A 27,467-nucleotide genomic window follows, 5' to 3' on the forward strand; every position below is an offset into this window, starting at 1 on the left:
ACTCAGTAAGTACCACTGTTTTATTACAGCCCAGAAAGTAACTCCGGGAGCTCACTGAATAGAAAGAAGAGCACTGGGGCTTGGAGAAGAAACAAGCCGAATCTCCGCTGATTGTATCGTCTTCTCCCAGCTTAGTACAGAGCTCCACTTGCGGTAAAGACACAAATACCACTGCTTGATAGCAAAGGCATCCTTTCCCACTGCTCTCAAATCGGCTGATTTGATCAACCATGTTTATTGAGCACTTACTGTGTGCAGAGCACTGTACTAAGTCCTTTAGAGAGCACGATATAACAGAGTTGGTAGACATGGTCCCTGCCCACAATAGTTTAGGAGACAGATGTTACTATAAATTACAGATATGTCCATAAGGGCTGAGGGAGGGGTGACTAAAGGGTGGAAATCCAAGTGCAAGGGTGGCACAGGAGTGGGAGAAGGGGAAACGAGGATCTCTTGGAGACTTTGTGGCATTTGAGCCACCCGTCTCCCTCCTTCCGCTAAAAGAAGTCCCATTTGGAGAAGCTTCAATGGCTGCAGCGCCCAGGTGGGAGCCAGATCTGTAGCGGTCACAGTATTTCTTCGGCACCACAAACAACCAGGATGCCAGGTGGGTGTTTTCTGGTCACTGTCAGGGAAAGAAACAGCCTCCGTCCTGCTCCTTGGCTCTAGACAAGGGGTTGCCACCGGTCGGCTCATGGGGAGTGGACCCAGCCGACCCAAATCCCGCCTGTGTGACCTTGAGCAAGTCATTTACTTTTCCTGTGCCTCGGTGTCCTCCTCAATAAAATGGGGATTAAATAGCTGGTCTCCCTCCTCAGACTGGGAGCACCATGTGGGACATGGACCGTGTCCAATCTGCTTAAAGCGTACATATTCCGGTGCTTGGCACAGAAAGCGCTTAATTAGCTGAAACCAGGCACCGTTCTGGGCTGAACCAGAGAGGGAAAAGTAGTGTGGAGCAGGATGGTGAAGAGATGATGGCAGTCATCTCCCCCAACCACACGTACTCCCTGGAGCCGGTCCGGGCTAAGCCTTGCTCCTCTTAGGCTTCCTTCTACTCCGCCGTGCACCCCGTTAGGAAGACAGTTGGTTGTAGGGATGCTGTGAGACGTGATGTCTGCATCGGCACCCCAAAACCCTTCCCCTCCCTTCCTCCCGAGGAGGGCACCGGGGAAGGGAGGGAGGAAGAAGAGGGTAACCCCAAGGAGAGAAGAGGTCAAAGTCAGTGCCTTTGCCAGGAAGCAAAACAGGGTCAGTCACGCCCCAATCTGGGCAAATCTTTTATTCTGTATCAGCAAAGTGATTTCCCACGCACTGACAGAAATCTCAATCCTTTGAAGACTGGTGCAGAGTACAGTGAAGGGAGAGGAGCTGGCAGCTTCTCCCCGAGGTAGAAGAAACAGTAACTTTCGAAACCAGAGGTGTAAAACCCGGTCCTGCAAGGTGGTCCCAAATCTGAGCACGGCTGCAGGTATGAAGCTCGGCGCGGCCCCGGGGCACAATACGGATTTGGCCCCGGGGCTGAGTTCAGCCCCCAGGTCAGAATGAGTTCAGCTCCTCGCCTCTTCAACTGGGCCCCCCAACTCGGTCCAAACGGAGTCTCTGGGTTGATCCCGGCTTCCCGCCCTATCTGATGGGACCGCTATGGAAGAACAGCCACAGGGTCGCTGACGGCACCCTCCGCCCCCGCCAAGATCAGTCAACAGTCGCCTAGAGATAATCCCGCCCGCTCTCCTGCTACTCAGCAGCGGCGGAGTCCTTGGCCTTGAAAATCTGGGCTAGGAGGGCTCGGTTGGATTGGGCCTTCTGCTCAAACTCCTCCACTTTGGCCAGACGTTTCTTGAGCTGCTGCTTTCCGTCTCTGCTCTTGCCGCCCCCCCGGGCCTTCTGCTCCTGGATCTCCTCCTCGGTGTGGCGCTGCACGAAGCCCCAGGCCGCCGTCCGTGCCGCCTCCTTCGGGCCGGCCCCCGCCTTCTTCGAGAACCGCTTGCTCTTTTCCACGGACTGCAGGTAGAAGTTGGTCTCCCGCTTGGCCTGGGAGATTTCGGCCCGCATGCGCTGCTGCCGCACCTGCCGCTCGTAGGCCAGGTGCTCGCTCAGGTGCATCCACTTGAACCGGTGCAGGTACTGAGACGGGAGGACAAACACGCGAAGACCCCATGAGGATCTCGGCTCCTGAGGGACCGTTCTCCCCCTCCGCCCCTCGCGCTCGAAAGCGGCACGTCTCGGCGGTGCCCGGCCGACGTTTCACCGGTTTTCCGGGACGGCGCGGAACTGTTTCTTCTCTAGGCGGGGAGTTGGGGCAAAGGAAAACGGTTAAGATGTTCCCCCTTTCCCCTTTATCACACCTGCTTGCAAAAGGGCACGTAAGTTACAAGAAGTTAAAGCTCTGGGAAGGAAAGCTAATACTCAGCCAAGATGAGAGATGTTAACTTGTGTTTGTGACATGCAGTCGGAGACCTCAGCCCCGAGGAATGACAGGCAAGGAAGAGGCTAGCTCTCTTCCTCCCTTCAAGGCCCTACTGAGAGCTCACCTCCTCCAGGAGGCCTTCCCACACTGAGCCCCTTCCTTCTTCTCCCCCTCTCCATCCCCCCATCTTACCTCCTTCCCTTCCCCACAGCACCTGTATATATGTTTGTACATATTTATTACTCTATTTTACTTGTACATATCTATTCTATTTTGTAGTATGTTTGGTTTTGTCTCCCCCTTTTAGACTGTGAGCCCACTGCTGGGTAGGGACTGCCTCTATATGTTGCCAATTTGTACTTCCCAAGCGCTTAGTCCAGTGCTCTGCACACAGTAAGCGCTCAATAAATACGACTGATGATGATGATGACGAGGCTCTCACCTGCATTTGATGGCTCTTTCTAGGCCACGTAAAAAGAACCGAACTCCAGTTTGGCCTCAACACCAGAGGGAAAACAGACCAAACCAGCAGGGAGCCAAGAAGACGGAAATAGACTAGGCCCACGAGGTCTGTGTAGCTGGAGGTGGATTCTCGTTACCTAAAAGGAGCCAAGGCCCACCAACCGTTCATTCAATCGCATTTACTGAGCGCTTACTGCGCGCAGGGCACTGTACTAAGCACTTGGGAAGTACGACCAATCATCACCTTCATGTTCCAGAGGTCATAGCGGAAGCGGCTCTTCCTCTTGGTGCCGATGGGTGTGTTGTGGAGGCTGGAAGCCACCAGTTTGGCCACCCTCTTGTCCCGGAATTCCACCCAGCCCTCCGAGTAGTCCTTGCTGCGGCTGCCGGCTTTCTTCTTCTTCCGGCGAATGAACCGTTCTGGAGAAGGGAGGAAAGGGCAGAGGCTTGGCTCAAGGCCACTGTGGGCCGACCCCTTCTCCTTAACAACCGGGGCATTTGTTCAGCGCTGTGTTCCAGGAGCCGGACTAAGCGCTGGGGTGGATACCAGTAAATCAGGTTAGACACGGTCCCTCTGTCATTCATTCATTCATTCAATCGTATTTATTGAGCACTTACTGTGTGCGGAGCACTGCACTAAGCACTTTGGGAAGTACAGGTTGGAAACATTCATTCATTCAATCGTATTTATTGAGCACTTACTGTGTGTGGAGCACTGTACTACTATTAATAATAATAATGTTGGTATTGGTTAAGCGCTTACTATGTGCAAAGCACTGTTCTAAGCACTTTGGGAAGTACAAGTTGGAAACATTCATTCATTCAATCGTATTTATTGAGCGCTTACTGTGCGTGGAGCAGTGTACTAAGCGCTTGGGAAGTCCAAGTTGGCAACATATAGAGACGGTCCCTACCCAACAACGAGCTCACGGTCTAGAGGGGGAGACAGACATAGCGTGGCTCGGTGGAAAGAGCCCGGGCTTTGGAGTCAGAGGTCATGGGTTCAAACCCTGGCTCCGCCAATTGCCAGCTGTGTGACTTTGGGCAAGTCACTTCACTTCTCTGGGCCTCAGTTCCCTCATCTGGAAAATGGGGATGAAGACTGTGAGCCCCCACCATGGGACAACCTGATCACCTTGTAACCTCCCCAACGCTTAGAACAGTGCATTGCACATAGTAAGCGCTTAATAAATGTCATTATTATTATTATTATTACATTAATACAAATAGATAAAACAATCAATTACAGATATCTACAGATAGATACATATGTGCCGTGGGGAGTCATTCATTCAATCGTATTTACTGAGCGCTTACTGTCCCACGTGGGGCTCAGTCTTCATCCCCATCTTACAGATGAGGTAAATGAGGCGAAGTGAGGTGACTGGCCCAAGGTCACACGGCAGACAAGTGGCGGAGCCAGGATTAGAACCCAGGTCCTTCTGCCGCCCAGGCATGGGCTGTAGCCACGAGGTCACGTCGCTTCCCTGTCACACCAGCTACCTGATATACCATCTCACCTTGGCCGTACTCTCCTGGTTCTCCTCTTTCTCTCTCCGCTCTATGTCGGTCTCCCCTCTGTGTCTCACCCCCAAGGCTCCGTTCTGGGTTCCCTTATTTTCTGCCTACACCCACTCCTTCGGAGAACGCGTTCACTCCCTCAGCTTCAATCACCGTTTCTACACGGATGATTCCCAAATCTCCTTCTCTAACCCTAACCTCTCTCCCGCTCTGCAGTCTCACAGCTCCTCCTGCCTTCAGGACACCTCTACTTGGACGTCCCACTGACCCCTCAAGCTTAAAAGGTCCAAAACGGACCTCATCATCCCACCCGCTCTGTCCTTCTCATCATCATCAATCGTATTTATTCAGCGCTTACTATGTGCAGAGCACTGGACTAAGCGCTTGGGAAGTACAAATTGGCAACATATAGAGACAGTCCCTACCACTCCTCTTACAATCATCCATCCATCCATCCGCCATCCTCCCTGTCTCACAATCCCATAACCAAGACATTATCCCTGACTCGTCTCTCTCATTCAACCCACCTACTCAATCTGTCCCCAAGTCCTTTGGCTTCTACTTTCACAACGTGACTCATAATAATCCATCCTTTCCTCTCCAAACTGCTACTCCGCTGATCCAAGAACTTATATCCCACCTTGCTGACTACCTTTTCTTCTGTGTCTTCCCCACTACGGTCCTTGGTCTGCTGCTGAGCTCATTTTTTTAAAAAACGGTATTTGTTAATCAATCGTATTTATTGAGCGCTTACTGTGTGCAGAGCACTGGACTAAGCGCTTGGGAAGTACACGTTGGCAACATACAGAGACAGTCCCTACCCAACAGTGGGCTCACAGTTAAGCATTTATATGCCAGGGACGGGTCTAAGCTCTGGGACAGATACAAGCTAATCAGGTTGGATACAGTCCACGTCCCACCTGGGGCTCAGTCCTAATCTCCATTTTACAGATGAGGTAACTGAGGCACAGCGAAGAGAAGTGACTGGCCCAAAGTCACATGGCTGACAAGTGGCGGAGCTGGGATTAGAACCCACAACCTCTGACTCCCAACCCTGTGCTCCTTTCTCTAAGCCACGTTGTTTCTCTACGTGCTTGGCACATTCATTTATTCATTCACTCATTCAATCGTATTTACTGAGTGCTTGCTGTGTGCACTGCACTGTACTAAATCATCATCATCATCATCAATCGTATTTATTGGGTGCTTACTGCATGCAGAGCACTGTACTAAGCGCTTGGGAAGTACAAGTTGGCAACATATAGAGACAGTCCCTCCCCAACAGTGGGCTCACAGTCTAGAAGGGGGGAGACAGACAGCAAAACAAGGAAACAGGCATAGGAAGCGCTTAAGGAATGCCATTATTATTATTCACAATAATAATAATTATGGTGTTTGTTCAGCACTTACTATGTGCCAAGCACTGTTCTAAGCAGTGGGGTTGATACAGGGTAATTAGGTTGTCCCAGGTGGAGCTCACGCTTTCAAAATCTTCATTTTACAAGTGAGGTAACTGAGGCCCGGAAAAGTGACTTGTCCAAGGTCACACAGCAAAACGGCTCGTTTCTAATCTGTGAGCCCACTGTTGGGTCGGGACTGTCTCTATATGTTGCCAACTTGGACTTCCCAAGCGCTTAGTACGGTGCTCTGCACACAGTAAGCGCTCAATAAATACGACTAATTGACTGATTGACTCCCAAACCCCTGCTCTTTCCACTAAGCCACGCTGTCCCTCTATTAATAATGATGGCATTTACTCTCCCAAGCGTTTAGTCCAGCGCTTTGCACGTAGCAGGAGCTCACTAAACATGACTGACTGACCAAAAGAATGAATGAACTTCCCTGGCCAGCGGGCTGGACGCCAATGGGACACCAATACGAGAAGCAGCATGGCTCTGTGGAAAAGAGCCCGGGCTTTGGAGTCAGAGGTCATGGGTTCAAATCCCAGCCCCGCCACTTGTCAGCTGGGTGACTTTGGGCCAGTCGCTTCTCAGGGCCTCAGTTCCCTCATCAGAAAAATGGGGATGAAGACTGTGAGCCCCCCGAGGGACAACCTGATCACCCTGTATCCCCCCAGTGCTTAGAACAGTGCTTGGCACATAGTAAGCGCTTAACAAAATACCATCATTATTATTATTATTCTCTGTGCCTCAGTGACCTCATCTGTCAAATGGGGATGAAGACCGTAAGCCCCACAAGGGACCACCTGATCACCTTGTATCCCCCCCAGTGCTTAGAACAGTGCTTGGCACATAGTAAGCGCTTAACAAAATACCATCATTACTATTATTCCCTATGCCTCAGTGACCTCATCGGTCAAATGGGTATAAAGACTGTGAGCCCCCCGCGGGACAACCTTGATTACCTTGTATCTGCCCCCAGCGCTTAGAACAGTGCTTGGCACATAGTAAGCCCTTAACAAAATACTATCATTATTATTCTCTGAGCCTCAGTGACCTCATCTGTCAAATGGGGATGAAGACTGTGCGCCCCCCTTGGGACCACCTGATCACCTTGTATCCTCCCCAGTGCTTAGAACAGTGCTTGGCACATAGTAAGCGCTTAACAAAATACCATCATTATTACTATTATCCTCTGGGCCTCAGTGACCTCATCTGCAAAATGGGGATGAAGACTGGGAGCCCCCTGTGAGACCACCTGATCACCCTGTATCCTCTTCAGTGCTTAGAACAGTGCTTGGCACATAGTAAGCGCTTAACAAATGCTATCATTATTATTATTATTATATGTTTGTACGGATTTATTACTCTATTTATTTTACTTGTACATATCTATTCTATTTCTTTTATTTTGTTAATATGTTGGTTTTGTGGTCTGTCTCCCCCTTCTAGACTGTAAGCCCGCTGTTGGGTAGGGACCAACTTGTCCTTCCCAAGAGCTTAGTCCAGTGCCCCGCACACAGGAAGCGCTCAATAAATACGGTTGATTGACTGATCGCAACTAAGCGCTTAACAAATACCATTATCATTACCATTAGCCCGGGCTCTGGAGTCAGAGGTCACGGGTTCAAATCCCGGCTCCGCCACTTGTCAGCTGGGGGACTCTGGGCAAGTCAGTTCACTTCTCTGGGCCTCAGTTCCTTCATCTGTCAAATGGGGATGAAGACTGGGAGCCCCCCTTGGGACCACCTGATCACCTTGTATCATCATCATCATCATCAATCGTATTTATTGAGCGCTTACTATGTGCAGAGCACTGTACTAAGCGCTTGGGAAGTACAAATTGGCAACATATAGAGACAGCCCCTACCCAACAGTGGGCTCACAGTCTAAAAGGGGGAGAGAGAGAACAAAACCAAACATACTAACAAAATAAAATAAATAGAATAGATATGTACAAGTAAATTAAATAAATAAATAAATTGGAACAGGGCTTTGCACAGAGTAAGTGCTTAACAAGTGCCACCATCATTATTATTATTAGAAGAGAAGCAGCGTGGCTCAGTGGAAAGAGCCCGGGTTTTGGAGTCAGAGGTCATGGGTTCGAATCACGGCTCCGCCACTTGTCAGCTGGGTGGCTCTGGGCAAGACACTTCACTTCTCTGGGCCTCAGTTCCCTCATCTGTCAAATGGGGATGAAGACTGGGAGCCCCCCTTGGGACCACCTGATCGCCTTGTAACCTCCCCAGCGCTTAGAACAGTGCTTGGCACCTCGCTCTTGCCTGTCCCGCCATCGACCCCCGGCCCACGTCCTCCCCCGGGCCTGGAATGCCCCCAATCCCTCTGCCCCTCCGCCAAGCTCGCTCTCTTCCTCCCTTCAAGGCCCTGCTGAGAGCTCACCTCCTCCAGGAGGCCTTCCCAGACTGAGCCCCTTCCTTCCTCTCCCCCTCGTCCCCCTCTCCATCCCCCCATCTTACCTCCTTCCCTTCCCCACAGCACCTGTATAGATGTATATATGTTTGTACATATTGATTACTCTGTTTATTTTACTTGTACATATCTATTCTATTTATTTTATTTTGTTAGTATGTTTGGTTTTGTTCTCTGTCTCCTCCCCCTTTGAGACTGTGAGCCCACTGTTGGGTAGGGACTGTCTCTCTATGTTGCCAATTTGTACTTCCCAAGCGCTTAGTACAGTGCTCTGCACATAGTAAGTGCTCAATAAATACGATTGATGATGATGATGATTATAGTAAGCGCTTAATAAATTCTATTATTATTATTATTATTATTATTATTATTATTATTATTATTATTATTATTACCCTCGGGCTGGAAGAAGACGCGGCCCACCTCGCCGTGCCCGCTTAGCAGGTTGCGCACGTGCGTGGGGCGGAAGCGTGGCGGGATGTGGCCCAGGTAAATGATGCCCGGTACCACCTTCTTCCCACCACCGTTCTCCGCCTTGGCCTTCTCTTTCTCCTCTTCTTCTTCTTTCTCCTCACCATCATGGTCGTCGTCGTCGTCGTCCTGTGGTGGCCGGGCCTCGTCTGCGGCCTCGTCGCCTTCCTCCCGCCCGCCGCCTCCTCGCGCCGCCATCTTGCCCCGCGCTGACGCCCCCGCCGGCGCGACAGCCGTAAAGCGAAGCCGGCCCGTCAGTCCGGGGCGGCCCCCGTTGGCATGGCGACCGCAGAGCGAAGCCGGCCTGTCAGGCAGGGGCGGCCTCCGCCGGCACGACAGCCGTAAAGCGAAGCCGGCCTGTCAGTCAGGGGCGGCCCCCGTTGGCATGACGACAGGAAAGCGAAGCCGTCCCTCCGCCGGCACGACAATAGTAAAGCGAAGCCAGCCCGTCAGTCGGAGGCGGCCCCCGTTGGCATGACAACCGGAAAGCGAAGCCCTCCCTCAGCCTGCACGAGAATCGTAAAGCGAAGCCGGCCTGTCAGTGAGAGGCGGCCCCCGTTGGCATGACGACCGGAAAGCGAAGCCGTCCCTCCGCCGGCACGACAATGGTAAAGCGAAGCCGGCCTGTCAGGCAGGGGCGGCCCCCGTTGGCATGACGACCGGAAAGCGAAGCCGTCCCTCAGCCGGCACGACAATGGTAAAGCGAAGCAGGCCTGTCAGTCAGGGGCGGCCCCGTTGGCATGACGACCGGAAAGCGAAGCCGTCCCTCAGCCGGCACGAGAATCGTAAAGCGAAGCCGGCCTGTCAGTCAGGGCCGGTCCCCGTTGGCATGACAACCGGAAAGCGAAGCCGTCCCTCAGCCGGCACGACAATGGTAAAGCGAAGCCGGCCTGTCAGTCAGAGGCGGCCCACCGTTGGCATGACGACCGGAAAGCGAAGCCATCCCTCAGCCGGCACGAGAATCGTAAAGCGAAGCCGGCCTGTCAGTCGGAGGCGGCCGCCGTTGGCATGACAATCGGAAAGCGAAGCCGTCCCTCCGCCGGCACGACAATCGTAAAGCGAAGCCAGCCTGTCAGTCAGGGGCGGCCCCCGTTGGCATGACAACCGCAAAAGCGAAGACAGCCACAGTCAGGGGCGGCCTCCGTTGGCATGACAACCGTAAATAGAAGCCGTCCACAGGGGCGGCCTTCGCCGGCACGACAATTGTAAAGCAAAGCCGGCCTGTCAGTCAGAGGCTGCCCCCGTTGGCATGACAACCGTAAAGCGAAGCCGTCCATAGTCAAGGGCGGCCTCCGCCGGCACGACAATCGTAAAGCGAAGCCGGACTGTCAGTCAGAGGCGGCTCCCGTTGGCATGACAACCGCAAAAGGGAAGACGGCCACAGTCAGGGGCGGCCTCTGTTGGCACGACAACCGTAAAGCGAAGCCGGCCTGTCAGTCAGAAGCAGCGGGGCTCAGGGGGAAAGAGCACGGGCTTTGGAGTCAGAGGTCATGGGTTCAAATCCCGGCTCCACCAATTGACAGCTGTGTGAATTTGGGCAAGTGATTTCACTTCTCTGGGCCTCAGTGACCTCACCTGTAAAATGGGGATTAAGACTGCGAGCCCCCCGTGGGAAAACCTGATCACCTTGTAACCTCCCCAGCGCTTAGAACAGTGCTTTGCACATAATAATTGCTTAATAAATGCCATTATATATATATTTATATATATATATGTCAGGGGGCCCTTCCGTTGGCATGACAACCGCAAAGCGAAGACGTCCACAGTCAGAGGCGGCCTCCGCCGGCACGACAACCGTAAAGCGAAGCCGGCCTGCCCGGGGCGGCCTCCGTTGGCACGACAACCGTGAAGCGAAGCCAGCCTGTCAGTCAGGGGCGGTCTCCGTTGGCATGACAACTGTTAAGCGGGGGCGGCCGCCGCTGGCACGACAACCGTAAAGCGAAGCCGGCCTGTCAGTCAGGGGCGGGGCCGCGACGGTCACGCGCCAATGGAGGGCGGGCTGCCTCAGGGGCGCGGGCACGAGCGGGGCTTAGTGGCTGGAGACCGTGCTTGGGAGTCAGTGGAAATAATAAGAATAATAATAATAATAATATTTGTTAAGCGCTTACTATGTGCCAAGCACTGTTCTAAGCGCTGGGGAGGATACAAGGTGATCAGGTTGTCCCACATGGGGCTCACAGTCTTCATCCCCATTTGACAGTTGAGGGAACTGAGGCCCAGAGAAGTGAAGTGACTTGCCCAAAGTCACACAGCCGACAATAATAATAATAATAATGGCATTTATTAAGCGCTTACTATGTGCAAAGCACTGCTCTAAGCACTGGGGAGGTTACAAGGTGATCAGGTTGTCCCACGTGGGGCCCCAGTCTTCATCCCATTTTACAGTTGAGGTAATTGAGGCCCAGAGAAGTGAAGTGACTTGCCCAAAGTCACACAGCCGACAATAATAATAATAATGGCATTTATTAAGCGCTTACTATGTGCAAAGCACTGTTGTAAGCGCTGGGGAGGTTACAAGGTGACCAGGCTGTCCCACGTAGGCCTCACAGTCTTCATCCCCGTTTTACAGTTGAGGGAACTGAGGCCCAGAGAAGTGAAGTGACTTGCCCAAAGTCGCACAGCTGACAATAATAATAATAATAATAGTATTTATTAAGCACTTACTATGTGCAAAGCACTGCTGTAAGCGCTGGGGAGGTTATAAGGTGATCAGGTTGTCCCACGTGGGGCTCACAGTCTTCATCCCCGTTTGACAGTTGAGGGAACTGAGGCCCAGAGAAGTGAAGTGACTTGCCCAAAGTCACACAGCTGACAATAATAATAATAATGATGGCATTTATTAAGCGCTTACTATGTGCAAAGCACTGTTCTAAGTGCTGGGGAGGTTACAAGGTGATAAGGTTGTCCCATGGGGGTACCCAGTGTTCATCCCCATTTGACAGATGAGGTAACTGAGGCCCAGAGAATAATAATAGTAATAATGATGGCATTTGTTAAGCGCTTACTATGTGCAAAGCACTGTTCTAAACCGCTGGGGAGGTTACAAGGTGATCAGGTTGTCCCACGGGGGGCTCCAAGTCTTCATCCCCATTTGGCAGATGAGGGAACTGAGGCCCAGAGAAGTGAAGTGACTTGCCCAAAGTCACACAGCTGACTAGTGGCGGAGCCGGGATTAGAACCCACTACCTTCTGACTCCCAAGCCCGGGCTCCTTCCATTGAGCCACGCTGCTTCTCCGGTGCTTGGCGGATGTGTGGAGGGAGGGCATTCCGGGCCAGGGGAAGGACGTGGGCCGGGGGTCGATGGCGGGACAGGCGAGAACGAGGCCCAGTGAGGAGATTAGCGGCAGAGGAGCGGAGGGTGCGGGCTGGGCTGGACAAGGAGAGAAGGAAGGTGAGGTAGGAGGGGGCGAGGGGATGGACAGCCTGGAAGCCCAGGGTGAGGAGTTTCTGCCTGATGCGTAGGTTGATTGGTAGCCACTGGAGATTTTTGAGGAGGGGAGTAACATGCCCAGAGCGTTTCTGCCCAAAGATGATCCGGGCAGCAGAGTGAAATATAGACCAAAGTGGGGAGAGGCAGGAGGATGGGAGATCCGAAAGGAGGCTGATGCAGTAATCCAGTCGGGATAGGATGAGAGATTGAACCAGCAAGGTAGCAGTTCGGATGGAGAGGAAAGGGCGGATCTTGGCGATGTTGCGGAGCTGAGACCGGCAGGTTTTGGTGACGGCTTGGATGTGAGGGGTGAACGAGAGAGCGGAGTCGAGGATGACACCGAGGTTGCGGGCTTGTGAGACGGGAAGGGTGGCAGTGCCGTCTACGGTGACGGGAAAGTCAGGGAGAGGGCAGGGTTATCACGTATTGTCCTCTCCCAAGCGCTTAGCGCAGTGCTCAATAAATACGATTGAATGAATGTTAGAATGAGTGAATGAATAATAATAATAATGATGGCATTTATTAAGCGCTTACTATGTGCAAAGCACTGTTCTAAGTGCTGGGGAGGTTACAAGGTGATCAGGTTGTCCCATGTGGGGCTCTCAGTCTTCATCCCCATTTTACAGATGAGGTAACTGGGGCACAGAGAAGTGAAGTGACTTGCCCAAAGTCACGCAGCTGACAATTGGCAGAGCTGGGATTTGAACCCATGACCTCTGACTCCAAAGCCCGGGCTCTTTTCCACCGAGCCACGCTGCTTCTCTAATGAGTAATGAATGAGTAATTAGCCATCCAAGCTGGAGGGTCGCTAATGCCCCACTGTGTAGAGTGGAGGGAGGAAGGCCATTTAGGAACCATCCTTGGAAGCCTGGGAGATGCCCCAGAAAGACAGGGCTGGAGTGCGCCAATCAATCATATTTATTGAATTCCTACTGTGTGCAGACCACTATGATAAGTACTTCGGAGAGTACAATATGACAGAGTAGGTAGACACATTCCCCGCCACAAGGAACTTGCGGTCTAGAGAGGGAGACGGACGTTAAAATAAATTATGGATAGGCACAAAAATGCTGTGGGTCTGAAGGTGGGGTAAATGAAAGGGTACAAATTCAAGAGCAAGGACAATGAAACAGGGAGAGGGAGGAGAGCAGTCATGTTTTTTCGCCTGTCCCGCCATTGACCCCCCGGGCCTGGAATGCCCCCAATCCCTCTGCCCATCCACCAAGCTAGCTCTCTTCCTCCCTTCAAGGCCCTGCTGAGAGCTCACCTCCTCCAGGAGGCCTTCCCAGACTGAGCCCCTTCCTTCCTCTCCCCCTCGTCCCCCTCTCCATCCCCCCATCTTACCTCCTTCCCTTCCCCACAGCACCTGTATATATGTATATATGTTCGTACATATTTATTACTCTATTTATTTTACTTGTACATATCTATTCTATTTCTTTTATTTTGTTAATATGTTTGGTTTTGTTCTCTGTCTCCCCCTTTTAGACTGTGAGCCCACTGTTGGGTAGGGACTGTCTCTATATGTTGCCAATTTGTACTTCCCAAGCGCTTAGTACAGCGCTCTGTACATAGTAAGCGCTCAATAAATACGATTGATGATGATGATGATAATGGAGACCCCGGGCATAATCCAGCATGGCTCTCCCCACCTCCCTCCCTCACTGGCTGGAGAACAAGCTGAATATGTGTGTAGGGGATCACGTTTGCAGCTCCTCTTCCAAGCTTATAATTCCCTATTCCCAGCTCTTAATCCTTTCCTAGCTTCCTCTTCTTCCCATCTCCCCTTCCCCCAACCTGTATCACCGAGTGAGACAGCTGTCCTCGCCCTTTTAATACAGCAAAACTGCTTTTTAGTCTCTGCTTCCAAAGCCAGCCTCCTCCCTCTTGTCCCCCAACCTTCAGACATTCATCCCACAGTCCCAGGGGTAGGTCTTAATTTGAGTGGGATGGCTTAGCTGGATTTTCAGAATGTCAAGAGGCAGAGACATGGATCGTTTTCTGTGAATCATAACCTGAGGTTTTAGGCTAAAGGGAAGGTAAGTTGGGCAGGGATTTAATGGAGGAAAAAGAGAAATTAAATAATGCCTCTGAAGCAGCTTGACTAGAGAGAAGACAGCCCCACTCCAGTCCCGTGAAGGAAGGCCCAGGACTCGGAAGCTCACTTCATCATCATCATCATCATCATCAATCGTATTTATTGAGCGCTTACTATGTGCAGAGCACTGTACTAAGCGCTTGGGAAGTACAAGTTGGCAACATAACATACTGTGCACTTCAGCCTGCACAGTAGATCCTGCCATCTGGAATGTTAAGTAGGATGACTGGGTGATTTGTTGGTGAAAATTGGGACAATGGGATAAACGAAGGTGGGGAAGGGGTTTGTACTGTACTCACCCAAGTGCTTAGTACAGTGCTTTGCGTACAGTAAGCATTCGATAAATACGGTTGAATGAGTGGGAAAGTGGGCTGAAAGTCTCCTGGGATTCTGAGACTCTCTGAAGTATTTAATAGTCTCAGAGTGCCGTGGGATCCGAATGAAGCCTGTTTGAAATCGCTCCAACTTGGATACAGAAGACTAAGCGTGTAAAGAAAGCTATCGAATCTGGGAGCCCGGGCAAGATAGGCTGACCAGTTTTTAGCCGGGACAGTCCCAATTCCAGGATGCTTAAATAGTTTTCCAAAAATTCCCCAGGGCAGCCTTCAAAAATCCAGGACAGTCCTGGCTAAACCAAGGGACAGTCTACGGGCATGGCATGAACTGAAGTTCCCCTGTCCCATTTCTGCAAATGGGGAAACATGTGGGACAATCTGATCACCTTGTAACCTCCCCAGCGCTTAGAACAGTGCTTTGCACGTAGTAAGCGCTTAATAAATACCATTAAAAAAAATAAAAATAAAAAATAATAATAATAAAAAAAGGAATCTAGCCATGACCTCAAAAACTGTCAGCCGCAGAACCAGGAACAGAATTAATCAATCAATGAGCACTTACTGTGTGCGGATCACTGTACTAAGCCCTTGGGGGAGTATAATGCAATAGAAGCCACCTACTCTTCCCTCTCCCAAATAAATCAAACTCCCAGAACTGAAAATGGTCTCCAGTCCTTTGTTAATCACTCAGTTCTCTATAACAGGTGTTTGCAATGCACATTTTGGTTAGAATCAGATTAAGGAATTAAAGGGACAGCAGCATTGCCTAGTGGATAGAGCACGGTCCTGGGAATCGGAGGGACCTGAGTTCTAGTCCCGGCTCCGCCACTTGTCTGCTGTGTGACCTTGGGTGAGTCACTTCACTTCTCTGTGTCTCCGTTCCCTCATCTGGAAAATGGGGATTACCTCCGTGATGTCCATTTGGACCGTGTCGAACCTGCTTAGCTTGTATCTACCCTAGTGCTTAGTACAAGGTCTGGCACATAGTAAATTAAAAAAGAAATCCTCTGACAACATAAATCAGTTTGGGATTGGCATGTTAAGGTATCAGACAAATTTCTTGTGCCTCTGGAATGGTGCCGGAAAGGGTGAGTATGTCCGTCGCAGCTCTCCGTACTGCGAGGTCACAGGAAAAGGCAAACTCTCTTGTTAGAGGAGAAATGGGTCTAATGTTTTTAGACTGTGAGCCCACTGTTGGGTAGGGACTGTCTGTATATGCTGCCAACTTGTACTTCCCAAGCGCTTAGTACAGTGCTCTGCACACAGTAAGCGCTCAATAAATACGATTGATGATGATGATGATGATCACGTGATATTTACAGAGGGCCTATATGAACAAAGTACTTGTGGAAAAAAAAAAGCAGTGCTTGTAATTAAATATGGGAGGCAGTAGGCTTATATACCAACCAATCAACCAATCAATCAGTGGTGTATATTGAACACTTTTAGTGTGTTGAGCACTGGACTAGGTGCTTGGCAGTGAACAATACAGTAGTATTGATAGACAGATTCCTTGTCCACAGAAAGCTCACAGTTTAGACTGGGAGAGTGACATTAAAATAAATTACTGCCTAAGGGGATGGGAAAGTATAAAGATATGACTGTGAGCCTATTGTGGGCAGGGATTGTCTCTGTTGCTGCATTGTACTTCCCAAGCTCTTAGTACAGTGCCCTACACACACTAATCACCCGATAAATACAGTTGAATGACTGTGGATAATTTGTATAAGGATATAATTGAAGACTGAGAAAATAAACAGTTTAATTTATGCTAGTCAAGGTGGCTAATAGGATGCTATGACAGGGAATGTTAGGGGATGAATCAGGGAATGCCAGAAAGTCTTCTGGAGGAGGCAACTTTTTAAGAAGGGTCTTAAAAGTGGTGGGGTGGAAATTGGAAGAAGCTGAGGCAGGAGGGTGTTTGAGGGAAGGGGCAAGATGTGAGCAATGAGGAGGGAGGTGGGAAAGTTGAGAACGAGGGACTGTTTGGAAGCGTGAGGGAGGAGGCAGAGAGCAGGGTGAGCTGAGTTGTGGCAGAAGAATCAACCAATTGATCATACTCATGGAGTGCATACTGTGTGCGGAGCTCTGTACTAAGCACTTGGGAGAGAACAATATAACAGAGTTGGTAAGAACATTCCCTGCCCACAACGAGCTTGCAGTCTAGAAAGAACAGATAAGTAAGAGGAATGAGGAAAAGCCTGCCGACAGACAGCCTTGAAGCCACTGGGAATCTTTGTTTTTGTATTAGAAGTAATGGGGAGCTGCGGGCGATTTTTGAGGAAGGGCAGAAAATGCATTTGAAAAAGAAAATATGCACAGCTGATGCAAGATGGACTGAAAGGAGGGAGGCTGGAGGTTAGGGAGGCCCTTCGGGAGGTTATTCCAGAACTCCAGCTGGGAGGTGATGCACGGTGTGGAGCTTAGTGGTTAGAGCATGGGACTGGGAGTTAGAAGGACCTGGGTTCTAATCCAGGCTCCACCACTTGTCGGCTGTGTGACCTTGGACTAGTTAATCAATCAATCAATCGTATTTATTGAGCGCTTACTGTGTGCAGAGCACTGTACTAAGCGCTTGGGAAGTACAAGTTGGCAACATATAGAGAGACAGTCCCTACCCAACAGTGGGCTCACAGTCTAAAAGGGGGAGACAGAGAACAAAACCAAACATACTAAGTAAAATAAATAGACTAGATATGTACAAGTAAAATAAATAAATAGAGTAATAAATATGTACAAACATATATATATATATATATATATATATATATATATATATATATATATATACAGGTGCTGTGGGGAAGGGAAGGAGGTAAGATGAGGGGGATGGAGAGGGGGACGAGGGGGAGAAGAAGGAAGGGGCTCAGTCTGGGAAGGCCTCCTGGAGGAGGTGAGCCTTGAAGGGAGCGCTTCGCTTCTCTGGGGCTCAGTTACCTCATCTGTAAAATAGGGATTAAAATGGGTTTGGACACAGGGAGTGTGTCCAATCTGATTAACTTGTATCTACCCCCTGTGCTTAGAACAGTGCTCGGCACATACTCAGCACTTAACAAGTACCGTAAGTATAATTATTCAGAGCGGAGAGGAAAGGGGTCAGTCCTTGAGAAGCAGCATGGCTCAGTGGAAAGAGCACGGGCTTTGGAGTCAGAGGTCACGGGTTCAAATCCTGGCTCCGCCGCTTGTCAGCTGTGTGACTTTGGGCAAGTCACTTCACTTCTCTGGGCCTCAGTGACCTCATCTGCAAAATGGGGATTAAGACTGTGAGTCCCCTGTGGGACAACCTGATCACCTTGTAACCTCTCCAGTGCTTAGAACAGTGCTTTGCACATAGTAAGTGCTTAATAAATGCCATTATTATTATTATTATTATTGTTATTATTGTCCCACGTGGGGGGCTTACACAGACTGACCCCTGGGGAGGGTTTTAGACTGTGAGCCCACTGTTGGGTAGGGACTGTCTCCATATGTTGCCAACTTGTACTTCCCAAGTGCTTAGTCCAGTGCTCTGCACAAAGTAAGCGCTCAATAAATACGATTGATTGATTGACTCCACAGACGTAGTAGATACGATCCCTGTCACAAGGAACTTACAATCTAGTGCCAGGGACTGACGCTAAAATAAATTACAGATAAGAGGAAGTCATAAGACTTTGTAAGATATGCACACAAGAGCTAAGGGGTTTGTCTGTACGTAAATGCTTAGTACTGAAGTGGCAGTTGGCGGCGGGAATTTCAGAAGGGCTTTGAAGATGGGGAGAGTTGTCAATTTTGAAGGGTGAAGGAGTTCCAAGGAGGGGAGGAAGAAGGGTGAGGAAAAGGTGGCCACAGGAGAGATGAGGATGGGGCAGGTTTAAGACAAATGTAATAATAATAGCTCATTCAATCGCAGTTATTGAGTGCTTACTGTGTGCAGAGCACTGTACTAAGCGCTTGGGAAGTACAGGTTGGCAACATATAGAGACGGTCCCTACCCATGGCATTTATTAAGCGCTTACTATGTGCAAAGCACTGTTCTAAGCTCTGGGGAGGTTACCAGGTGATCAGGTTGTCTCACAGTCTTAATCCCCATTTTCCAGATGAGGTAACTGAAGCCCAGAGAAGTGGAAGCGACTTGCCCAAAGTCACACAGCTGACAAGCGGCGGAGCCGGGATTTGAACCCATGACCTCCGACTCCAAAGCCCGGGCTCTTTCCACTGAGCCACGCTGCTTCTCAGTAGAGTGCAAGCTCCCCGTCACGGGATGGCATCTGGAGAGTTTCCAGGTCCCTACCAGACTCAGCTATGGGAGGGAGAGTCAAGCAGAAGCCTCCCCATTGCATTCTTCTCCTCTCCATCCCCCCATCTTACCTCCTTCCCTTCCCCACAGCACCTGTATATATGTATATATGTTTGTACATATTTACTACTCTATTTATTTTGCTTGTACATATCTATTCTATTTATTTTATTTTGTGAGTATGTTTGGTTTTGTTCTCTGTCTCCCCCTTTTAGACTGTGAGCCCACTGTTGGGTAGGGACTGTCTCTATATGTTGCCAACTTGGACTTCCCAAGCGCTTAGTCCAGTGCTCTGCACACAGTAAGCGCTCAATAAATACGATTGATGATGATGATGATGATGATTCTTAGCTTGGGCAGCCGCTAGCGAGTGGAAGGCCATCTGCCGCAAGTCAAAACTCACCTGTGCTGGGCGGCAGCGGCACGGGAGAGAGTCGAAGGAGGAGACTCAAGTTTTCTGCGCAGAAGGACGCAGTGGAAAGAAAACCTCTTCCATATTTTGACCAAGAAAACTCTCTGGATCCACTACCAGAACGACTGCAGATGGAGTGGTGGGGTTTTCCGGAAGGGATGTGCCCATGGAGCCGCTATGGGTCGGAATCGTCTCGACGGCGGAAGGTAAGAGGGAAAACTGGGGTGGTGTGGGAGGAGAGAGTAAATGGACTGTCCGGGAACCAACCTGGGTTCTGGGCACGTTTGTGTGTGAGAGGGCACCCAAAGTCCTAGGGAGCAAGGGATATCTTTCATTCAATCAATCAATCGATCAATCAATCGTATTTATTGAGCGCTTACTGTGTGCAGAGCACTGGACTAAGCGCTTGGGAAGTCCAAGTTGGCAACATATAGAGACAGTCCCTACCCAACAGTGGGCTCACAGTCTAGAAGGGGGAGACAGAGAACAAAACCAAACGTATTAACAAAATAAAATAAATAGAATAGATACGTACAAGTAAAATAAATAAATAGAGTAATAAATATGTACAAACATATATACAGGTGCTGTGGGGAAGGGAAGGAGGTAAGACAGGGCTTTCTCTGGATGAATTGCTCTTTTAAGAATACTGTTCCAAAATGCTGATTACCATCCCTTGAGTCTGTTCAGCTTTTCCTCTGGTCTTGGGCGCCTGAGCCTTCCTCCTGACTCATTCATTCATTCAGTCGAATTTATTGGGCGCTTACTGTGTGCAGAGCACTGGACTAAGCGCTTGGGAAGTACAAGTTGGCAACATAGAGAAGGTCCCTACCCAACAGTGGGCTCACAGTCTAGAAGGGTCCAAACCTAGCCCCACGTTGCAAAATGCAGTTCTCACCCACCTGCTCGGAGTCACACCGTGTCTCCAACTTTTCAGAAGCCCTGAAATAAGCAATGGGAGTTTAGCATCCCCAACCTCCATTCTTTCTTGTTCAAAAGTCTCACGTCCTGCAGTCCGACTCCTCAGGCCCAACTTGAGCAGAGGAAGGGTGAGGCCATTTCTTTTGGTAGAGACTGGAAGAGTCTGGAGCGGGAGAAGAGACACCAGATGAATGAATCGTGGGTTCAAATCCCTACTCCAGCAATTGTCAGCAGTGTGGCTTAATTATTATTATTATTATTATGAATGGAGGAGGCAGAAAGGGGTGGAGAGTGTCCAGGGTGGAAGAAGGGAGGGGCCGTTTCCTTTTTAAAACTGTCATGAAGGGAACCAGCTGGCAAGCATTACCTCTCTAACTTTATTTTTTGGCACTTCTTAAGCACTTTCTTTGTGCCAGGCACTGTACTACATGCTGGGGTAATAATAATAATAATAATGGCATTTATTAAGTGCTTACTATGTGCAAAGCACTGTTCTAAGCGCAGCGGAGGTTACAAGGTGATCAGGTTGTCCCACAGGGGGCTCACAGTCTTAATCCCCATTTTACAGATGAGGTAACTGAGGCACAGAGAAGTGAAGTGACTTGCCCAAAGTCACACAGCTCAGTGGCGGAGCCGGGATCGGAACCCATGACCACTGACTCCAATACCAAGTTGGGCACAGTCCACGTCTCACCTGGGGCTCACGGTCTTAATCCCCATTTTACAGGTGAGGTAACTGAGGCACCGAGGAATTAATTGACTTGCCCAAGGTCACACAGCAGACAAGTGGTGGAGCCGGATTAGAACCCAGGTCCTTTGGCTCCCAAGTCAGGGCTCTTTCCATTAGGCCATGCTGCTTCTCAAGATCCTCACAATAGTAGCTTGCAGCCTGGTGGGGGGCAGGTTAAAGATGGGAGTGGGGGGGAGTTATTTCCATTTTAAAAGCGGTTTGCTTTTCCTTGCCCCAAGCTGAGAAATACAGCAGTGCTCAGCTGGGCAGATGATCATCATCATCATCAATCGTATTTATTGAGCGCTTACTATGTGCAGAGCACTGTACTAAGCGCTTGGGAAGTACAAGTTGGCAACATATAGAGACAGTCCCTACCCAGATGATGTGATGACTAACACAGAAGAAGCACTCTGCTCCGTTCTTCCCTGACCCTTTCACTGGAGACTCTCCGGATTCCCCCAGGGAAGTCCAAGTGGAGGGAAACTGGAGCCCGGGGACCTCCAAAATCCCCACGAGGCTGGGGGAGAGTCAAAATACAAACCGATTTTACTTGATTCCCAGCAACCTGCCTTGCTCGGCGCGGACACGGATTCTGTTTAAGAGAGGGAGTTGGATCTTTGCAATCAGTCGGAAGATTCTCAACCCTCATCAAGAGCCTAAAATGAATCAAGGGTTCAGATCCCGACTCCACCAATTATCAGCTGTGTGGCTTAATTATTATTATTGTTATTATTATTATTATGAATGGAGGAGCCTGTATATATGTATATATGTATGTACATATTTATTACTCTGTATTTTACTTGTACATATCTATTCTATTTATTTTATTTTGTTAGTATGTTTGGTTTTGTTCTCTGTCTCCCCCTTTTAGACTGTGAGCCCGCTGTTGGGTAGGGACTGTCTCTATATGTTGCCAACTTGGACTTCCCAAGCGCTTAGTCCAGTGCTCTGCACACAGTAAGCGCTCAATAAATACGATTGATGAGGAGGAGGAGGCAGAAAGAAGTGGAGAGAGTCCAGGGTGGAAGAAGGGAGGGGCCGCTTCCTTTTTAAAACTGTCACGGAGGGAGCCAGCTGACAAGCATTACCCCTCTAACTTTATTTTTTGGCACTCCTTAAGCACTTTCTTTGTGCCAGGCACTGTACTACATGCTGGGGTAATAATAATAATAATGATGATGGTATTTATTAAGCACTTACTACGTGCAAAGCACTGTTCTAAGTGCAGGGGAGGTTACAAGGTGATCAGGTTGTCCCACAGGTTGACAGGAAGAAAAGCCTGAACTCTTGAGTTTGGTAGGTGGAAAATCTGTACCCCTGAATTTGGGGGGCCATCAGAGGAAGATGATAGCAGGTGAGAACGGAAAAGCTCCCTGAGATCAGTCAGTCAAGCAATGGTATTCATTAAGCACTTACTGTGTGCAAAACACTGTACTAAACGTCTGAGGGAGGACAACACAACAGAGGTGGTTGACCCTGCTTTCCCTTGCCCACAGCGAGCTTAGAGTCTACAGGGGGAGACAGATGTTATTATAAATAATTTATCATCATCATCATCAATCGTATTTATTGAGCGCTTACTATGTGCAGAGCACTGTCCTAAGCGCTTGGGAAGTACAAATTGGCAACATATAGAGACAGTCCCTACCCAACAGTGGGCTCACGGTCTAAAAGGCTACTTTATAATGGCTCCTTTATAGATCTGTGGAAGATGTGGGACCAGAAGATGAGATCTTCCTCAATTTGGGCCTTGATCTGCTCCCTGGACCTGTCCTTTAGAGGAGAATACACAAAGTACACTTGGTGTCTGCCTCTGTTCTCTGCCGGAGGTATTGGCACAGCAAGAAGGGAGCCCTGGACTGAGGGGGAGTTGAACTCTGTGGCTTTCCTGACTCTAAGCGTTGGGTTTTTTAATCTGCCTTTAATAAGAATTGAAAGTAGCTGCACAGTTAGCACCTTGCTGCTCAGAGAGGGAGGGAGATGGCGAAAGGAGAGGAGGGGAGAAAGCGGCGTGGGAGGGCGGGAGGGATGGGAATTGGGGCTTGGGATTTAGAGGAGCTGACAGAATTCCAGAAGAAGGGGGATGGATCCTCCCAAGGCCAAACTTCCCTAGATGTTCAAACCCTCTCTGTCTCTCCTTCGGCCGGTTTCGAAGTTTGGACCCAGGGGGACTCCCTCTGTCCAGCCCTTGCGGACTAGCTGATAATAATAATAATAATGATGGCATTTATTAAGCACTTACAAAGGCAGGGAGCGTAGAGAACAGACTGGAGCACAGGACGCCGATCTGTGGGCCAAGAATCCTCCATGTTTTGGCTTTCATTCATTCATTCGATTGTATTTATTGAGCGCTTGCTGTGGTGCAGAGTGATTCTCTGGGCCTCAGTGTACTGTACTGTACTAAGCGCTTGGGAAGTACAAGTTGGCAACATAAGGCAGGGGAGGTGAATAAAGATCGCTTCCCTTTCCCCCTGGCCTCTCAGCAGCGAGGGCGGATGAACGAGTGAGTACTCGTGAGTACTCGTGAGTACTAACATGAACTTTGTTAGTATGTTTGGTCTTGTTCTCCGTCTCCCCCTTCTAGACTGTGAGCCCACTGTTGGGTAGGGACTGTCTCTATATGTTGCCAATTTGTACTTCCCAAGCGCTTAGCACAGTGCTCTGCACATAGTAAGCGCTCAATAAATACGATTGATGATGAGTGAGGCCTCGCCTCTGTTGTTGTCTCTGTGACACCGTGGTGGTCTCAGTGCACAGGCTCTAGAGGTCGAGGGAATGAAGAAATAGGGGCAGAGCGGGCGTTCTCTCCCCATCAAGGTCCGAGCCAGGGGGCTCCAAAGAAAAGCAGCACGGCCTATTAGATAGAACACAGGCCTGGGTGTCAGAAGGACCTGAGTTCGAATCCGTCTGCCGAATGACCCTGGACAAGTCACTTAACGTCTCTGCGCCTCAGTTACCGCATCTGTAAAATGGGGTTTGAGGCCGTGCGCCCCAGGTGGGACATGGACGATGTCCAATCTGATTAGCTTGTATCTTGTATCAACAACAGAGGCAAGGCCTCACTCGTTCATCCACCCTCCCTGCTGAGAGGCCGGGAGGAAGGGGAAGCGATCTTCATTCACCCCCCCGCCTTATGTTGCCAACTTGTACTTCCCAAGCGCTTAGTACAGTGCTCTGCACATAGTAAGCGCTCAATAAATACGATTGATGATGATGATGATCTTCCCCGGCACTTAGTACAGTGCCTGGCACATAGTAAACGTTTTAACAAATACCATAAAGATTAAAAAGAGCCAAGGTGAGAGGTTTCCTCAGGCCAGGCAACCCCACAGGCCCCTCCCAGGGCCCACAGTTGTGTTGAAAATACACAAAGCAGAGCCTTGCTTGCTCCTCTAATCATCATCAATCGTGTTTTTTGAGCGCTTACTGTGTGCAGAGCACTGTACTAAGCGCTTGGGAAGTACAAGTTGGCAACATATAGAGACAGTCCCTACCCAACAGTGGGCTCACAGTCTAATGAGGTGGGAGACAGTTGTGCCTGAAACAGAGTCCTGCCCAGAGCCCTCCTACCATGTAGGCAAACAAAGTGAGCGTCTAGAGTGTAACCGCCTAGGGACATCCTTCTCCTCCCTCTGTCTTTTTCTCACATTATGGTTCAGCTGTTTACTGTATCCCTTCCTCTCGCCTCTGGCAACAAAACGTCTCATTGCCGTCTCTGGTTCATCATCATCAATCATATTTATTGAGCGCTTACTGTGCGCAGAGCACTGGACTAAGCGCTTGGGAAGTCCAAGTTGGCAACATATAGAGACAGTCCCTACCCAACAGTGGGCTCACAGTCTAAAAGGGGGACTTTTTAGGGAAGACTTTTTAGATGGTTGCCGTCTGGACTTCTGGACTTCTGCTCCTTAGCTTGTCTGGTCCAAAAAAGATCAATCAATCAATCAATCAATCGTATCTTTACTGAGTGCAGAGCACTGTACTGAGAAGCAGCGCGGCTCAGTGGAAAGAGCCCGGGCTTTGGAGTCAGAGGTCGTGGGTTCAAATCCCTGCCCCACCAACTGTCAGCTGGGTGACTTTGGGCAAGTCACTTCACTTTCTAGACGGTGAGCCCACTGTTGGGTAGGGACCGTCTCTATGTGTTGCTAACTTGTACTTCCCAAGCGCTTAGTACAGTGCTGTGCACACAGTAAGCGCTCAATAAATACGATTGATTGATTCTCTGAGCCTCAGTGACCTCATCTGTAAAATGGGCATGAAGACTGTGAGCCCCCCGTGGGACAACCTGATCACCTTGTAACCTCCCCAGCGCAGAGAAGCAGCTTAGCTCAGTGGAAAGAGCCCGGGCTTTGGAGTCAGAGGTCATGGGTTCAAATCCCAGCTCCGCCAACTGTCAGCTGTGTGACTTTGGGCAAGTCACTTCACTTCTCTGGGCCTCAGTGACCTCTTCTGTAAAATGGGGATGAAGACTGTGAGCCCCCTGTGGGACAACCAGATCACCTTGTAACTTCCCCAGCGCAGAGAAGCAGCGTGGCTCAGTGGAAAGAGCCCGGGCTTTGGAGTCAGAGGTTATGGGTTCAAATCCTGGCTCCGCCAACTGTAAGCTGTGTGACTTTGGGCAAGTCACTTCACTTCTCTGTGCCTCAGTTACCTCATCTGTAAAATGGGGATAAAGACTGTGAGCCCAACATGGGACAACCTGATTGCCTTGTATCCCCCCAGCGCTTAGAACAGTGCTTTGCACATAGTAAGCGATTAAGAAATACCGTCATTATTATTATTATTAGAACAGTACTTTGCATGTAGTAAGCGCTTAACAAATACCATCGTTATTGAGCATTTGGGAGAGTTCAATATAACAGAGTTAGTAGACACATTCCCTGCCCACAGCAAGCTTACAGCCTGGAGGGAGAGACAGACATTAAATAAATAAATTCTAGGTGGGTACATAAGGGCTGTGAGGCTGAGAGAGGGGTGGATAAAGGAAGCAAATCCAAATGCAAAGTGATGCCAAAGGGAGTGGGAGAAGAGGAAATGAGGGCTTAGTCAGGGAAGCCCTATCAGAGGAGATGTGCCTTCAATAATAATAATAATAATTTTGGTATTTGTTAAGCGCTTACTATGTGCCAAGCACTGTTCTAAGCGTTGAGGGAGATACAAGGTAATCAGCTTGTCCCACATGGGCCTCACAGTCTTCACCCCCATTTTACAGATGAGGGAACTGAGGCCCAGAGAAGTGAAGTGACTTGCCCAAAGTCACACACAGCTGATTAGTGGCAGAGCCGGGATTAGAACCCATGACCTCTGAGTCCCAAGCCCGGGCTCTTTCCACTGAGCCACGCTGCTTGAAGGTGGGGAAAGTAATTGTCCAGTGGATTCGAAGAGGGAGGGCGTTCCGGGCCAAAGGCAGCATCCAGCGGTGAGATAGATGAGATTGAGATGTAGTGAGTAAGTTGGTTAGAAGAGCCTTTTACTCCCTAATAATAATAATAATAATAATAATGGCATTTATTAAGCACTTACTATGTGTAAAGCACTGTTCTAAGTGCTGGGGAGATTACAAGGTGATTGGGTTGTCCCACATGGGGCTCACAGTCTTAATCCCCATTTTACAGATGAGAGAGAAGTGAAGTGACTTGCCCAAAGTCACACAGCTGACAATTGGCAGAGCTGGGATTTGAACCCATGACCTCTGACTCCAAAGCCCGGGCTCTTTCCACTGAGGGAGGAGGAGGAGGAGGAGGAGGAGGAGGAGGAGGAGGAGGAGGAGGAGGAGGAGGAGGAGGAGGAGGAGGAGGAGGAGGAGGAGGAGGAGGAGGAGGAGGAGGAGGAGGAGGAGGAGGAGGAGGAGGAGGAGGAGGAGGAGGAGGAGGAGGAGGAGGAGGAGGAGGAGGAGGAGGAGGAGGAGGAGGAGGAGGAGGAGGAGGAGGAGGAGGAGGAGGAGGAGGAGGAGGAGGAGGAGGAGGAGGAGGAGGAGGAGGAGGAGGAGGAGGAGGAGGAGGAGGAGGAGGAGGAGGAGGAGGAGGAGGAGGAGGAGGAGGAGGAGGAGGAGGAGGAGGAGGAGGAGGAGGAGGAGGAGGAGGAGGAGGAGGAGGAGGAGGAGGAGGAGGAGGAGGAGGAGGAGGAGGAGGAGGAGGAGGAGGAGGAGGAGGAGGAGGAGGAGGAGGAGGAGGAGGAGGAGGAGGAGGAGGAGGAGGAGGAGGAGGAGGAGGAGGAGGAGGAGGAGGAGGAGGAGGAGGAGGAGGAGGAGGAGGAGGAGGAGGAGGAGGAGGAGGAGGAGGAGGAGGAGGAGGAGGAGGAGGAGGAGGAGGAGGAGGAGGAGGAGGAGGAGGAGGAGGAGGAGGAGGAGGAGGAGGAGGAGGAGGAGGAGGAGGAGGAGGAGGAGGAGGAGGAGGAGGAGGAGGAGGAGGAGGAGGAGGAGGAGGAGGAGGAGGAGGAGGAGGAGGATTATTTATTGAGCAGTGCGATGCACTGAACTAAGCTCTTGGGAAAGTACAACAGATGGGAAGGCAGAGTAGACAACTGGATGCTAGATGATAAATGGGGCAGTGTTAATGGGGT

General features: G+C 50.1%; 2 protein-coding genes across 2 annotated transcripts in view; one reads left to right on the plus strand and one right to left on the minus strand.

Annotated features, from left to right (window-relative positions):
• Positions 1-854: 854 nt before the first annotated feature.
• ABT1 (activator of basal transcription 1) lies at positions 855-9,101 on the minus strand. Its single transcript, XM_038748158.1, has 3 exons — positions 8,619-9,101; positions 3,117-3,292; positions 855-2,127 (listed from the first exon to the last, which is right to left on the minus strand). Exons 1-3 carry the CDS (start codon positions 8,890-8,892, stop codon positions 1,738-1,740), a joined length of 840 nt encoding a protein of 279 aa, XP_038604086.1. The 5' UTR covers positions 8,893-9,101; the 3' UTR covers positions 855-1,737.
• Positions 8,974-27,467, plus strand: part of LOC119929546 (metabotropic glutamate receptor 6-like) — a 47,433-nt gene continuing 28,939 nt past the window's right edge. Inside the window, exons 1-6 of the mRNA XM_038747719.1 lie at positions 8,974-9,035; positions 9,090-9,142; positions 9,237-9,497; positions 9,539-9,769; positions 9,959-10,130; positions 10,497-10,557. Of these exons, the coding sequence (XP_038603647.1) occupies positions 8,974-9,035; positions 9,090-9,142; positions 9,237-9,497; positions 9,539-9,769; positions 9,959-10,130; positions 10,497-10,557 (840 nt within the window). The remainder of the gene's footprint in view (positions 9,036-9,089; positions 9,143-9,236; positions 9,498-9,538; positions 9,770-9,958; positions 10,131-10,496; positions 10,558-27,467) is intronic.

This window comes from Tachyglossus aculeatus, chromosome 6 (assembly GCF_015852505.1).
Source record: "Tachyglossus aculeatus isolate mTacAcu1 chromosome 6, mTacAcu1.pri, whole genome shotgun sequence".
Lineage (NCBI taxonomy): Eukaryota > Metazoa > Chordata > Mammalia > Monotremata > Tachyglossidae > Tachyglossus > Tachyglossus aculeatus.

Coding starts and splice junctions, on each gene's coding strand:
- ABT1 (XM_038748158.1), bottom strand. CDS start 8,892: ATGGCGGCGCGAGGAGGCGGCGGGCGGGAGGAAGGCGACGAGGCCGCA. Junction 3,293..8,618: donor CGTCTTCTTCCAGCCCGAGG/GTAATAATAATA, acceptor TCCCTTCTCCAG/AACGGTTCATTCGCCGGAAG. Junction 2,128..3,116: donor ATGACCTCTGGAACATGAAG/GTGATGATTGGT, acceptor CTCCCGTCTCAG/TACCTGCACCGGTTCAAGTG.